This window comes from Zootoca vivipara, chromosome 9 (genome assembly GCF_963506605.1).
Source record: "Zootoca vivipara chromosome 9, rZooViv1.1, whole genome shotgun sequence".
NCBI lineage: Eukaryota > Metazoa > Chordata > Lepidosauria > Squamata > Lacertidae > Zootoca > Zootoca vivipara.
The window spans coordinates 75,806,110-75,822,141 of record NC_083284.1 but is presented as its reverse complement, the minus strand read 5'-3'; the positions used below and the strand labels follow the sequence as shown (position 1 = coordinate 75,822,141).

Genomic DNA, 16,032 nt, shown 5'->3' with positions numbered 1-16,032 from the left:
AAAGCAAGTAAGGATCTCTACCAGCCAGCTGCCCAAGACTGCAAGACTGTCTGAAGTTCCAACAACATAGCACTTTGCAGTGCTATCACTGATAGCAAAGAAGCTACCTGCTGAGAACAAAGAAGCCAGCTAAGCAGCAATTAAGATTGCTGACTTGGTTGTTGTTTAGTCGTTTAGTCGTGTCCGACTCTTCGTGACCCCATGGACCATAGCACGCCAGGCACTCCTGTCTTCCACTGCCTCCCGCAGTTTGGTCAAACTCATGTTGGTAGCTTCGAGAATACTGTCCAACCATCTTGTCCTCTGACGTCCCCTTCTCCTAGTGCCCTCAATCTTTCCCAACATCAGGGTCTTTTCCAAGGATTCTTCTCTTCTCATGAGGTGGCCAAAGTATTGGAGCCTCAGCTTCACGATCTGTCCTTCCAGGGAGCACTCAGGGCTGATTTCCTTAAGAATGGATAGGTTTGATCTTCTTGCAGTCCATGGGACTCTCAAGAGTCTCCTCCAGCACCATAATTCAAAAGCATCAATTCTTCGGCGATCAGCCTTCTTTATGGTCCAGCTCTCACTTCCATACATCACTACTGGAAAAACCATAGCTTTAACTATACGGACCTTTGTCGGCAAGGTGATGTCTCTGCTTTTTAAGATGCTGTCTAGGTTTGTCATTGCTTTTCTCCCAAGAAGCAGGCGTCTTTTAATTTCGTGACTGCTGTCACCATCTGCAGTGATCAAGGAGCCCAAGAAGGTAAAATCTCTCACTGCCTCCATTTCTTCCCCTTCTATTTGCCAGGAGGTGATGGGACCAGTGGCCATGATCTTGGTTTTTTTGATGTTGAGCTTCAGACCATATTTTGCGCTCTCCTCTTTTACCCTCATTAAAAGGTTCTTTAATTCCTCCTCGCTTTCTGCCATCAAGGTTGTGTCATCTGCATATCTGAGGTTGTTGATATTTCTTCCGGCAATCTTAATTCCGGCTTGGGATTCATCTAGTCCAGCCTTTCGCATGATGAATTCTGCATATAAGTTAAATAAGCAGGGAGACAATATACAACCTTGTCGTACTCCTTTCCCAATTTTGAACCACTCAGTTGTTCCATATCCAGTTCTAACTGTAGCTTCTTGTCCCACATAGAGATTTCTCAGGAGACAGATGAGGTGATCAGGCACTCCCATTTCTTTAAGAACTTGCCATAGTTTGCTGTGGTCGACACAGTCAAAGGCTTTTGCATAGTCAATGAAGCAGAAGTAGACGTTTTTCTGGAACTCTCTAGCTTTCTCCATAATCCAGCGCATGTTTGCTATTTGGTCTCTGGTTCCTCTGCCCTTTCGAAATCCAGCTTGCACTTCTGGGAGTTCTCGGTCCACATACTGCCTAAGCCTGCCTTGTAGAATTTTAAGCATAACCTTGCTAGCGTGTGAAATGAGCGCAATTGTGCGGTAGTTGGAGCATTCTTTGGCACTGCCCTTCTTTGGAATTGGGATGTAGACTGATCTTCTCCAATCCTCTGGCCATTGCTGAGTTTTCCAAACTTGCTGGCATATTGGGTGTAGCACCTTAACAGCATCATCTTTTAAAATTTTAAATAGTTCAGCTGGAATATCATCACTTCCACTGGCCTTGTTATTAGCAATGCTTTCTAAGGCCCATTTGACTTCACTCTCCAAGATGTCTGGCTCAAGGTCAGCAACCACACTACCTGGGGTGTACGAAACCTCCATGTCTTTCTGGTATAATTCCTCTGTGTATTCTTGCCACCTCTTCTTGATGTCTTCTGCTTCTGTTAGGTCCTTACCACTTTTGTCCTTGATTATGGTAATCTTTGTACGAAATGTTCCTTTCATATCTCCAATTTTCTTGAACAGATCTCTGGTTTTCCCCATTCTATTGTTTTCCTCTATTTTTTTGCATTGCTCATTTAAGAAGACCCTCTTGTCTCTCCTTGCTGTTTTTTGGAAATCTGCATTCAGTTTCCTGTATCTTTCCCTATCTCCCTTGCATTTTGCTTGCCTCCTCTCCTCAGCTATTTGTAAGGCCTCGTTGGACAGCCATTTTGCTTTCTTGCATTTCCTTTTCCTTGGGATGGTTTTCGTTGCTGCCTCCTGTATAATGTTACGAGCCTCCATCCATAGTTCTTCAGGCACTCTGTCCACCAAATCTAAATCCTTAAACCTGTTCCTCACTTCCACTGTGTATTCATAAGGGATTTGATTCAGATTGTATCTTACTGGCCCAGTGGTTTTTCCTACTTTCTTCAGTTTAAGCTGGAATTTTGCTATAAGAAGCTGATGATCTGAGTTACAGTCAGCTCCAGGTCTTGTTTTTGCTGATTGTATAGAGCTTCTCCATCTTTGGCTGCAGAGAATATAATCAATCTGATTTCGATGCTGCCCATTTGGTGATATCCATGTGTAGAGTCGTCTCTTGTGTTGTTGGAAGAGAGTGTTTGTGATGACCAGCTTGTTCTCTTGACAGAACTCTATTAGCCTTTGCCCTGCTTCATTTTGAACTCCAAGGCCAAACTTGCCAGTTGTTCCTTTTATCTCTTGATTCCCTACTTTAGCATTCCAATCCCCTGTAATGAGAAGAACATCCTTCTTTGGTGTCATTTCTAGAAGGTGTTGTAGGTCTTCATAGAATTGGTCAATTTCACTTTCTTCAGCTCCGGTAGTTGGTGCATAAACTTGGATTACTGTGATGTTAAAAGGTCTGCCTTGGATTCGTATCGAGATCATTCTGTCATTTTTGAGATTGCATCCCATTACAGCTTTTGCCACTCTTTTGTTGACTATGAGGGCCACTCCATTTCTACTACAGGATTCCTGCCCACAGTAGTAGATACAATAGTCACCCGAACTGAATTCGCCCATTCCCTTCCATTTTAGTTCACTGATGCCCAGGATGTCTATATTTATTCTTGTCATCTCATTTTTGACCACATCCAGCTTACCTCCACTCATGGTTCTTACATTCCAGGTTCCTATGCAATATTTTTCTTTACAGCATCGGACTTTCCTTTCGCTTCCAGGCATATCCGCAACTGAGCGTCCTTTCGGCTTTGGCCCAGCCGCTTCATCAGCTCTGAATCTACTTGTACTTGTCCTCCGCTCTTCCTCAGTAGCATGTTGGACGCCTTCCGACCTGAGGGGCCATCCATGAAGGGGTGCTGACTTGGTAAATGGTAGCAATTGAGAAGCAATTGAGCCAGCGAGGTGAGGAAGCACGTGTTGTTAGGACCGGCAGTTTAACTTTTGTGTAAAGCAGCGTTTAGCAGCTCCTTTTAGCAGCTCGCAAACAGCGAAGGAAAAAGTCCTTAATAAATAAATAAAAGTCCCCAAGGCAAGGACTGCGATCCAGACTACTTACAAATCCTTAAAGGGGCAGCTCCACAGACAACCAAGCAGCATAAGGTAGAAAGAAAACTGCAGCAGGATTTTTAAAAGGCTGCTTTATGCCCGGTAAAAGCAATGAGACAACAATCAGACACGGGAGATTCCCGTTAAGAGGAAATCAACGTGCATTGAATGGAAGGGAATTTAGGGAAAGGTGGGGGGAAGCGAGAGGTGGGCTGTGTGTGTGTGTGTGTGTGTGTGTGTGTGTGTGTGTGAGAGAGAGAGAGAGAGAGAGAGAGAGAGAGAGAGAGAGAGAGAGAGAGAGACGCAGGGGGGGGGGGAGAGAGACAGACGCGCGCACGGAGGTCTCTCCCTAAAAGGGAAAACAGCCTTTGCATTCTTCAATCGCCCCTCTTTTCTTCCTCGTGCCTTCATCTCCTCCCCACCCCACTTTTCTCCCCTTCACCAAGTAGAGCTTACACAGCTTGGCTAAAAAAATTATTTTTGGATCTTTTTATTTAAAAAAATGCTCTCAGAAACGGGGAAGAGAAATCACAAGGCTTCGGCAGCCAGCAGCTACGGCTGTTCGGTGCATTTTTACAAGCTTTTAAAGGAAATACGTGTCTGTGGAGCGACAGCAAAATGGGGAGAGATTTTTAAGGGGGGAGTTGGCTGGCAGGAGGGGGGTTATTGCTAGTGGGTGAAGGGTCTATCAGTATGTCTTATTTTCGGGGTATGGCTTGTATCGCGCAATTGCTTAGAAATCCTGCTATGGCTTATATAATGACTACGTCTTAAAAAAGGGGAAACACGGTACCAAGAAGGTTATTTATGTGGATACACCGATTAACCATAACTCCATTTTGTTCAAGAGCAGAACCAGCTAATATTTTACTCGATTAGCCAACACCACTCTTGAGCCAACTTAAGTTGAAAGAATGAACTTCTTAACCTTAATTCTCTGGTCATAAGATCTGCAATGTGCTTTGGGATCAGCTCCAAGAGGACAAAGATTCTTTGTTCAAGAAATACAGAAATAGTGCCAACTATTCCAAGTCTCCTTTTCCATTCTCACTATGAAAACTTCTACCTAACCGCTTAACTCAGTCACACTGGAGAAATATCAAGTGGCTCAAATCTCAAACATATCTTCTGAGACTACAGTTCAAACAAAAACATTTATTCTGGTATAGTTGGTTCTCATTTACTCCAAACATTTAAATACATTTAAGATAATACAAGTTCCATGGATGTTTTCTGGCTGGTACATTTTAGAATTTAATATAGAAAATACTAAAGAGAGATAGAGAAAACTCTCATAATAATTGAATTCTGAATATTTAGAACCACATAGCAAAAGGTTTTGTATTTTACTAAGAAGTTTTAGTAACATACAACAGCTGCTTTGTTTTACTATGGTATGGAAGACTGGCATATTACCTCAAGCTCTAATTAAATCTGCTATAATCCCCAAATATATACTAATATACTGCAGCTTTTAGAATCACTGCTCTGTTTTCAGGATGACCAATGACAAATCATGAAGGGTCCATTCATGCAGGCCTCTGCATACAGAATTTAGATCAACTGAATGTATTAAATACTACTGACTCAAACAGGCATCTAAATACATATGAAAGCAGTAATTTCTGTTTTAAGACAAATTTAATTACTGTATATTCCGGTGTATAAGATGACTGTGCGTATAAGACAGCCCCCAACATTTCCAGTTAAAATATAGAGTTTGGGATATACTCGCCATATAAGAAATACGACCCAGAGTATAAGACGACCCCCAAGAAGATTTTCCTGGGTTAAAAAGTAGTCTTATACGCAGGAATATACAGAAACTCTATATAGATTAGCGTCCTTTTTCTCATTTTTTAAAATACAATACTTTACTGAGTGAAATCAGTGTCCAGACCATACAAAAGTAAGGTCCCCTCATTTCATATCAAAAGCCCCCAATCTGATTCCCCAGCTGCATGTTTTATTTTTAATATTCTGATTTGGCAAACCTAGCACCACCTATAATCTATGGACAGCATAGGAGAAGGGGCAGCAATGACACAATTCCATTTAACCCTGCAATTTTTGCACCTGAATCTTAAATAGTTGTAGATTCAGATCTGACACAGTCAAAATAATTTTTATTTTTTTTTAAAAAAATTCCACTAGCACCTTAGAAACCAACTAAGTTTGTTCTGGTTATAAGCTTTCGTGTGCATGCACACTTCCTTTAACTTCCAATAATCACATCTGAATAGGACCTATCTTGCTTTATTCAGTGTAAGCATATGATTAAACACCAATGCAACATTAATTTTTTTCCAAATAAGGAAAAATACAGTAATGGTGAAAGAGCTCTCCTAGAGACTGAAATCTACAGTAGTAACATACCTTTAAGAGGATCATGTTCAGCCCTCATTATATCAATGAGTGAATTTTCCAATGAATGCATATTCAGACTGTCATACATTCTGTTTCGATCCTAGAAAAGAACAAATACATAGCATTAAAGCTAAAAAAATTTAAGGAGAAAAGGACAGTATTTCTAGAATAAGTGAAAGTGTGCTATTGTTATAATAGTCTTCATTTAGCTTTGCAATAAAGGTTTCTACATAAAATTTCCTTCCAACTGTTGGTACAACAGGACACAATGTTTCTCATAGACATTTTTATGAATCAGTTTTTAAAAACTTACTTTTACTAGAGGAAATGAAATATTCTATTGTCAGTGCTTTTCCTCACAGATTGATCCATCAACCTAGTCATGCTTACTTTGAAAAAAACGTCCACTGAAGTAACTATATTTAGCTCAGATGCTATTTGGGAATTAGAAGTGTGTGTCTTCTGCAATACAGACTGTTATAGAAATATGTTCAAACACCAAATAAAATAAAATCTATAAAGGTTAGGTTGGTGAGAAGCAACCTGCTTGGTTTATATGTCAGTTCAACTAGATCTGATGCTTTTCCTTTGCAAATATCATATATTTATCAGATTATTTAGAAAGAAACAGCCTCTCTCTCTGGATCCAGGGTTGTAATGTTACAGGGAACATTCAGGAGACAGTCATAGGAGGACACCTAGATTTGACAAGAACCAAGTAAAACTGTCATACATTCTGTTTCGATCCTAGAAAAGAACAAATACAAATGTTGGGAAAGATTGAGGGCACTAGGAGAAGGGGACGACAGAGGACGAGATGGTTGAACAGTGCTCTCGAAGCTACGAACATGAGTTTGACCAAACTGAGGGAGGCAGTGCAAGACAGGAGTGCCTGGCGTGCTATGGTCCATGGGGTCACAAAGAGTCAGACACGACTAAACGACTAAACAACAACAAAAGTAAAACTGGTAGGGGAACTATGGCAGAATCATTATTTATTTCCTAGAAGTGCTTACCATCCCAAGGAAGAATTAAAAATCAGACTGTTTCTGGTGCTCCTGCTAATATATTCCTCCTCACACAAACAACTCTAGGCACGACACTAAGGTGAATGGATAGGAAACAGAGAATAAAGAAATCTATCCCATTTCTTTGTAAAGCCAGAAGCAAAATAATGCATGTGCAGATTGTTCTAGCACTTTGTTTCCCTGGTCAGCAAATATTTTTTTTCTGAGAGACACTTCATAAAGAGAGAAGTAGGCCATCATCTCAACCTTTACCCTCTAATGATTTGTTTGCCACAGATGCAGCTTCCTTCACATCTAATCGGCCTACTAGTATGGCATACCACACTGTTCTAAACTATACTATCAGGTTATATTTAATCTGACAATGGGCCATCACCTTGAAATGAAACCAACACAATGAACGCACACACTGCCTTTAGCATTGTTAACAATGCTACTGATGTTTTTGATTATCAAAAGGTTTACAGTAGAAAATCTCAGGAATTGATTCATTTGGTTTGTTTTAAAAACATTTTATTCAGTATTTCTTAACAGAAAGATAAAGCATCTTATAGTCTAAAATAGTACAGAGACTGAAGCACCTTCTCTGAAGGTCTCAGTTGGAGGGGGGGGAGGGATTAATTCATCCACTTTGGCTATGAGTACCTTCACATGGGTGGCGCTGTGGGTTAAACCACTGAGCCTAGGGCTTGCCGATCAGAAGGTTGGCGGTTCGAATCCCCGCGATGGGGTGAGCTCCCATTGCTCGGTCCCAGCTCCTGCCAACCTAGCAGTTCGAAAGCACCTCAAAGTGCAAATAGATAAATAGGTACTGTTACAGCGGGAAGGTAAACGGTGTTTCCGTGTCCTGCTCTGGATCGCCAGAAGCGGCTTAGTCATGCTGGCCACATGACTTGGAAGCTGTACAGCGGCTCCCTCAGCCAATAACGCGAGATGAGCGTCGCAACCCCTGAGTTGGTCACGACTGGACCTAATGGTCAGGGGTCCCTTTACCCTTTACCTTCACACACAATGGGTTTCATTTATCTAATTACGGTAAGTCAGAGATGACCCTCTAAAACTGTTTGGTTGGTTTTGATCCATGACAGGGCCCCTTCCTTGGTGGTTCCCATGTTTTGAATGAGATGTATCTGTTTCCATCATAACAGACTTTCAGGAGGAATTTGAAAACATTTCTGTTTATCCAGACATTTGATGGCCGAAGGACACCACTCATGGCAACCTTGAGATCACTGGATGAGAAAATATTTAACAGTTTTACTATTCTTTTAAATGTAACTTTTAAAGATGTTAATTAACTATGTTAATGAAGCTTGCTGGAGACCCTTCCCCAATAGGCCCACAATTTTGATGCAGGCACTAAGTGAAACCTTCCGAGTATGCATCTATTTTGCTTAAGGTTTTTGTCAGGAAGTCCGTATACTTTGGAACAAATATTTGATTTGTTTCATTGTACAGTAGTTAGCTTTTGTGGTACCAATTTTTGCAACAATCACCAGTCCTTCTTTATCCAGAAGATAGTGTGTAAATGATACTTGTAATCTATGAAACTGATCACTGTAAGTTCCTAAGGACTGCAGCAGGAACAAAAAAGAGGTAGTGCAGCAACATCTGGAGGGCCATAGGTTTCCCACCCCCAACTTAAAGCAGCATATACATTGACTGCCATATAAAATAATACAATACTGAACAGTGTCGGTACTAAATATGGGCATAATTGTAACTTGTGCTTGTTTATCCTAGTTTATTGAAAAGGGTGTGGGATCGTTGCCTCTTGGGGAAAACCATTGCTCCAACTATTAGCTTTTGTAATCTTTGCTCCCCTTTTATTCCTAAAGCATTTACTTAGAATTAAATCCTTATGGATTGACTTTAGCTGTACAGGTAGTAGCACAAAAAACATGAAAGATTCCAAGTAGCTAAAGTAGCAATCTACACATTGCAAGACATCCAATACTGCCTAGCACTGGCAAACGCCTACATGTTATGGTCCACACGAATTCACTTTTTCGGTCTAAAAGACTTTTTAAAACCAGTTCACAAGTTTAGACTTACAGCACAGAGTAGCCCATTAAAGTATTAGTAGTGTGCTTCCAAAGCTCCTTTGTGACAGCTGTAGAGGGTTGGAGTGTGAGTACACGAGTGTGTGTGTGTGTGTGAAAAGAGAGAGAGAGAGAGAGAGAGAGAGAGAGAGAGAGAGAGAGAGAGAGAGAGAGAGAGAGAGAGAACTGTAGGTGTTTTGCATGAATTATTTTAATGGTATCTGAAGAAGTGTGCATGCACATAAAAACTCATACCAATGACGAACTTAGTTGGTCTCTAAGGTGCTACTTGAAGGAATTTTTTGTTTGTTTGTTTGTTTGAATTGTATAATTCATGTTTATGTTTTTAGATGTGTCATAAGAGACCTTTGGGTAACAAGTGACTACCAAGTCTAAGAAACAAAACAACAACAACAACAACCATCATCACCAAACTTTGAATCTGAGTTTGACCTGAGTGTCCAATGCACTGTAGGACCTGAAGGACAAAATATGCAAAAATATGTAGTCAGTTGGGCTTTTCCAATCAATGTTGTAATCTCAAGGGATGCGAGTGGCGCTGTGGTTTAAACCACTGTGCTGCTTGGACTTGCTGATCGGAAGGTTGGTGGTTTGAGGCCCTGTGACAGGGTGAGCTCGTGTTGTTTGGTCCCAGCTCCTGCCAACCTAGTAGTTTGAAAGCATGCAGTACAAGTAGATAAATAGGTACCGCTCCGGCGGGAAGGTAAATGGCATTTCCGTGCGCTGCTCTGGTTTCGGCAGAAGTGGCTTTGTCATGCTGGCCACATGACCCGGAAAAACTGTCTGCGGAAGCGGACAAACTCCGGCTCCCTTGGCCTGCAAAGTGAGATGAGTGCCGCAACCGAGTCGTTCGCGACTGGGCTTAACTGTCAGGGGTACCTTTACCTTTACCTTTGATCTAATAATTGCTTACTAGGAAGGAAACTGCACTGGAACTTACACAGGGGTAAACATGCTTAGGATTGCACTGTATGTTAAAGTGCAAACACATGGAGGATCCACTGAACAAATCTGCAACTGTGTCCAACAATGATCACATGAATTTAGAAATTTATGCAGGGATTATTTGGGGGGAAGTATGCCTTAATTCTAAGGGACGTGGGTGGCGCTGTGGCCTAAGCCACAGAGTCTAGGGTTTGCCGATTAGAATGTCGGCGTTTTGAATTCCTGCGACGGGGTGAGCTCCCATTGTTTGGTCCCAGCTCCTGCCCACCTAGCAGTTCGAAACCACGTCAAAGTGCAAGTAGATAAATAGGGACCGCTCCAGAGGGAAGGTAAACAGTGTTTCCGTGCGCTGCCGTGGTTCACCAGAAGCAGCTTAGTCATGCTGGCCACATGACCTGGAAGCTGTCTGCGAAGAAACGCCCGGCTCCCTCGGCCTATAGAGCAAGTCGCGCAACCCCTGAGTCGTCCGCAACTGGACCTAACGGTCAGGGGTAACTTTACCTTTACCTTATGCCTTAATTCTGTACTAGCAACAGACATTTTAATAGCAAGAGTACACAACACTATTTTCTCCCAAAGGAGCAACGTGTTCAATGAGGTTACAAGTGGCTATCCTTGAGCACTCCTTGGTTCTGCTGCCTACAGTGCTAGACAGTGTTACCAGGGAACAGCAACAGAGGGACCTTACGCCTGCAACATTCACATGAATAAACAATGAAAGAGCCAGAACAGAATGTTACTCTTCTCTTTAAAGAGCAGCCTGTACCCTTGTTTCTTCATTTTAATTCTTCACTCAGTGTAAATAGTACAGTAAATAAATAAATAAATAACTGCAAGTACTTAAAGCACATTTGTTAATCTGAAGTTTCCTCAAATATGACCTAAGTCAGGGGTCCCCAGACTTACCGAGCGGCGGGCCGGTGCCCGCCGCGCCGCCCGCGCGGTGGGCCGGACGGCAGGGGAGTGCGCGCGCAGCGGGCCGGAGGGCGGGGGAGTGCGCGCCCGTGCGCATGCGCACACGCGCACGGGCGGAAAAAAATAGCCGAAAATCGCTTGTGCGCATGCGTATGGGCCTCCCCCGACCCGGAAGTGCACCAGAAATGACCTCTTCCGGGTCGGGAGAGGCCTGTACGCATGCGCACAAAGGATTTTCGACGATTTTTTGCCGATTTTCGGCGATTTTTTTGATTGTCGCTGCGCCGCGCGCCGTGAGAGCGGGCGGCGGCAGCGGGCGGCGGGGGTCGTCGCGGGCCGGATTGGAAGGCCGATTGGGCCGCATCCGGCCCGGGGGCCGTAGTTTGGGGACCCCTGACCTAAGTGCTTGGGACATTTGCAGGCATCCAGTCACTCTCCTACAATGTAAATCCTAAGCGTGTTCACACAACAGAAGGTCCAATACTCTCTTTTTATATATATAAAAAACCCCACAAACTTATACAGTGGTACCTCTGGTTAAGAACTTAATTCATTCTGGAGGTCCATTGTTAACCTGAAACCATTCTTAACCTAAAGTACCACTTTAGCTAATGGGGCCTCCTGCTGCTGCCGCCGGTGCACAATTTCTGTTCTCATCCTGAAGCAAAGTTCTTAACCCAAGGTACTATTTCTGGGTTAGCAGAGTCTGTAACCTGAAGCGTCTGTAACCCGAGGTACCTCTGTATTGTCCTAACCTGGTGTACCTAGACAACTTCCTAGCAGCTGCATTCTACAACTTCCCAAACAGCCCCCCAAAGAAATTTACAACAATCAAAGCAGGATGTTATCAGAGCAAGTGTTACCATAGGAACGGAGCTGGGGAACCATGCAGAACGTTTATGAAATTTTACAATTATAGCAAAGTATGTATCTCAAATATAAAATCACTAAACAAACAAAGCAAAAAAATAATCTGAGTCAATATAGGTTAAAAAATAATCCCCTAAAATACATGAAATCAATTACAGAGGAACTGTTGTGGACTGCCAATAATGTCAGTACTAGGTCGATTATACTTACTCAACTTTGTTATCTGTCAGGTAGAGGACAACCATGTTCCTTCATGTTTGTAAAAACAATAAAATCATGCCAAGCTGCCAAAAACAAATCATGTCCACACTGACTCAATTTCCACATCCACTTAAACTTTTGTATCAATTTCTCAAGTAATGCTGCCTTAGACACAGGGTGGATAAAAATCAATGATTTTTTTTTAAAAAAAATCAAAAAAATCGGATTTTTTTGATTTAAATCGATTTTTTTGATTTAAATCTGATTTTTTTAAAAAAATAAAATGCTTTTTGAGGAAAATATATTACCATCCAAAGGTTATTCCATCATGAAATAAAGATTAGTTTTTTAATTATGTAGAATAAGGTTGTATATGTTTATTTTTGGGGGTAAATAAATGCCATTAATCCATTCACAATGTCATGCTCTTCCAGAGGTTTTTGTAAGATTATTGGGCAGATTCTCTGCCTACAAGATATTATCACAGATGCTTGGTTTACTTTTGCAGTTCTCAAAACTGAATTTGACTCAACAGAGATCACATGCCTCTTCTTCACAGCAAAAATGTTATAACATGAACAGAGTTGAGAAAAAGACCTTAATCCTATTGTTCTACAAACCTATGAATACAGAAACAACCCCTTCAGTGCTAAGTTTCAAGAAGTTCAGTGAATAGAATAGAAACAATATTTTTCTGATTGTTTGGAGTGGACAGTATTTAGGTTTTTCATGTGATTTAAATAGACTATGATTTAAATCAAGCCTTACTGACTAGTGATTTAAATCGTGATTTAAATCATGATTTAAATCAGTTTGATTTAAATCAAATCCACCCTGCTTAGACATTTTGGTAGCAATAATCTATAGTTACTGCACAAAAGTCATACCAGGCCCATGCCACCAACACTGACTGCAGATAACAAGTTGTTTGTTAGTTTGCTAGTTTTCACATTTCTATGATGACCTAGAAATAAATTTAAAAGAGCCAGTTGCGGTGAGGTTTTTTTGCAGCCTGTCTTGTAATGGCTCTAATTTCCACTAAAACTCACTTGCAAAACTCCCAAACTCTATGGCTTCCCCACCACATATGAAGGTAAGTTTCAATTACCTGAACTCTCTCTAACACAATGGAGAGGATCTAGGGTCTGTGGAGTAAGATAGCAGTTATGAATTAGTTTTAATGATGATCCCTTAGTCAGAGTTATCAATTTGAAAGGTTTACCCCAAAGTGAGATCAATTGTCCACCATCTATTTCTAATTTCCTTTCAATACATACAAATACCATCTATTGCACCTTCCTCATGGTTTATCAGTAACCTATACATGTTTGGGGCCAAACCTATCACAGTCTCCAGCAAACGAAGTAAGCCTTCCACAGGCAACATGATAAATCTCAGGCTTCAACAAAAAAAAAGAGCATTTGTTGTTGTTTAGTCGTTTAGTCGTGTCCGACTCTTCGTGACCCCATGGACCAGAGCACGCCATAGCTGAAATCAAAAGAACCATGATAGTAATGTGGCTCTAAAATTCTCTCTAACAATGTGTTCAATATGTGTTTTGCATAAAGAAATTGAAGAACCAATACAACCACTAAGCACACCATACATCAGTCTCAAGAGCTCTGTGTCTATTGAAGAAAGAGGGATGAAAGACTAACAGCAACAATGGAGACACGGCTGGCATTAAAATAGACATGTTAGATTCCTAAACCTTAAGCTTTGCCAGCATCACACGATTGTTGAGCCAATGGAAGGACCTAAATTTAATCTTTAATTAAAGGATATACACCTATGGTGCTGGAGGAGACTCTTGAGAGTCCCATGGACTGCAAGAAGATCAAACCTATCCATTCTGAAGGAAATCAGCCCTGAGTGCTCACTGGAAGGACAGATCGTGAAGCTGAGGCTCCAATACTTTGGCCACCTCATGAGAAGAGAAGACTCCCTGGAAAAGACCCTGATGTTGGGAAAGATGGAGGGCACAAGGAGAAGGGGACGACAGAGGACGAGATGGTTGGACAGTGTTCTCGAAGCTACGAACATGAGTTTGACCAAACTGCGGGAGGCAGTGCAAGACAGGAGTGCCTGGCGTGCTATGGTCCATGGGGTCACGAAGAGTCGGACACGACTAAACGACTAAACAACAACAACCTAAGAACACAACACAACCTAGGAGTACCGAGTAGTCTTCACCTTGTGCCAAAATGACTGTGAAGGTGGGACTGGCACCAGGGAAGCCTCTCAGGGGACAGCTGATGTGCTACCAACAAGAATGCCCTTCTCCTGGTAGCTACCATTTGGCAAAGGTATTAGGAGTAGAGATAAGGGAGAAATTAGATGTCGTTTACATTTAAAGGTGAACCTGCCCAATGTTCACTTTCTGAAACAATATAAGAACCAAACACAGCTATCATTTGAAATTTGCACTATCTGAATTTTGCAGTGCAACTCTCCAACCAATGTTTAAAAAAATGCCTATATCAGGGGGAAGTGTTCCTAAAAATGAATATATTCATGAAAACAACATACAAAATATTAGGGGGGATTCTTTCAAAGTGTGTAGTCAAAACTGTACAATAAACATGTAATTATTAGAAGAAATTTGTACTAAAACGCTGATAAATTTTCATTATTATTATTTCTAATCCACAAATTGCTACAGAAATTTGGAGAACTGAAATTAGAAAAATCAGAAACTGAGAACACCAAAGTTGAAAGGTATGCTCATCCCTAATGAAGACTATTTTAAAATGTGGGTGGATATAAGTGGGAGAAGATTATTTTAAGATGTCCTGGTCCTAAGCCAATGGAGGGCATTTAAGGTCAAAACCAAGAGTCGAAAAGAGACTGGGACCTCATCTGCACTATACATTTAATGCAGTATCATATTATTTTAAATAGTTGTTGGCTTTCACCAAAGAATCCTGGGAACTGTAGTTTAAGGATCGAGAGTTGGTAGAAGACCCCTATTCCCCTCACAGAGCTACAATTCTCAGACTGGTTTGACAGTCAATCCCTCTTCCCTGGGAATTGTAGTTATGTAGGGGAAAAGGCGTCTCCTAACAACTCTGCATCTTTAACAAATGACAGTTCCCAGGATTCTTTGGGAGAAGCCATGATTGTTTAAATATTATGATGCTGCTTTTAATGTATAGTGCAGATGAGGCCTGTTAGCCAGTGTAGCTGATAAGACACTAGCATAGTTACTGAATAATCTAGACCCAGTTAACTATCTTGCAGCCCAACTGTACTTATGGGTTAAAAAAGATAGTCTGCATACAAAGTGTTAAAATAAGCCTGAGTATGATTATGTAGCACTCTTGGGCAAAATGGCGCCTACAAGGAGTACCTCTGGCACCTGCCATGCTTCTGAACCCATATATATATTCTCTGTCCCAAACATTATGTGCTGGTAAGGACAGGTTACCTTTGCTTCCCTTGAGAAGCGTGTAACAATGAAGGAGGAAACTGGAAGAGCAGCACTCTTTTTAACTGCCCAGAGTGGCTGGGGCCACCCAGCCAGATGAGCGGAGTATAAATAATAAAATTATTATTATTATTATTATTATTATTATTATTATTATTATTATTATTTTAGCTCTGTGCTCCTCATGGATTGGGTCAGCAGCTGAAGTGCCGATCTAAGCTTTGAAAAGCACATTGAGTTGAAATGAAGTGGGAAAGAACATTACCCTTCTAACATTGTATTTCATCTTCCTGTACTTTTCAAGGCTCAGACTGCAACCTGAGCAGCTGAATAAAAAGCAGAGTGGTCAAGAAGGTGGGAAGGGAAGGATAGCTGAATCACAGCAAATGTCAATTCGAGTTTTTCATGGATTGAAGTTTGCTCTGACCATTGGGGTGGGGGGTAGGTGCTTGGACACAGAGCTTTAAATTGCAGACCGTGTCTGTAAGGAACGGAGGAAAGGTAAGTGTGTAAAAGTGCACAAGAGAAACCAGAAAGACAGACAGACAACACCCACATTCAGAAGCTGGATCCAGTGAAATGGATACCATTGGAACTGACTAATTTTTCACAATTTCCCCCACCCCAGCTGTCTTCATTGACTAAACCGTAAAAATCATAGGATTTAGTTCCCAACACGACACAGATCCATATAGATTCTCACAATTTTTCAAAGGATCCAGTCAAACTACCATCAAATTGTAGTTCACATCTGTGTTCTGTGATTTGTTGCTGATTTAACTGGCATTCTGTGTAAAAAAATCTGAAGATCCATGAGGATCTGTACCTTTAATCAATATTTTAGGGTGCTAACAAGCAC

At 41.4% G+C, this 16,032-nt stretch overlaps 1 protein-coding gene across 5 annotated transcripts in view; it reads right to left on the bottom strand.

Annotated features, from left to right (window-relative positions):
* CPEB2 (cytoplasmic polyadenylation element binding protein 2) overlaps nucleotides 1-16,032 on the bottom strand; it is a 71,742-nt gene that overhangs the window by 32,738 nt on the left and 22,972 nt on the right. For all 5 annotated transcript variants that reach the window (XM_060279078.1, XM_060279074.1, XM_060279076.1 and 2 more), the window contains exon 3: nucleotides 5,734-5,824. In XM_060279078.1, the coding sequence (XP_060135061.1) occupies nucleotides 5,734-5,824 (91 nt within the window). The remainder of the gene's footprint in view (nucleotides 1-5,733; nucleotides 5,825-16,032) is intronic.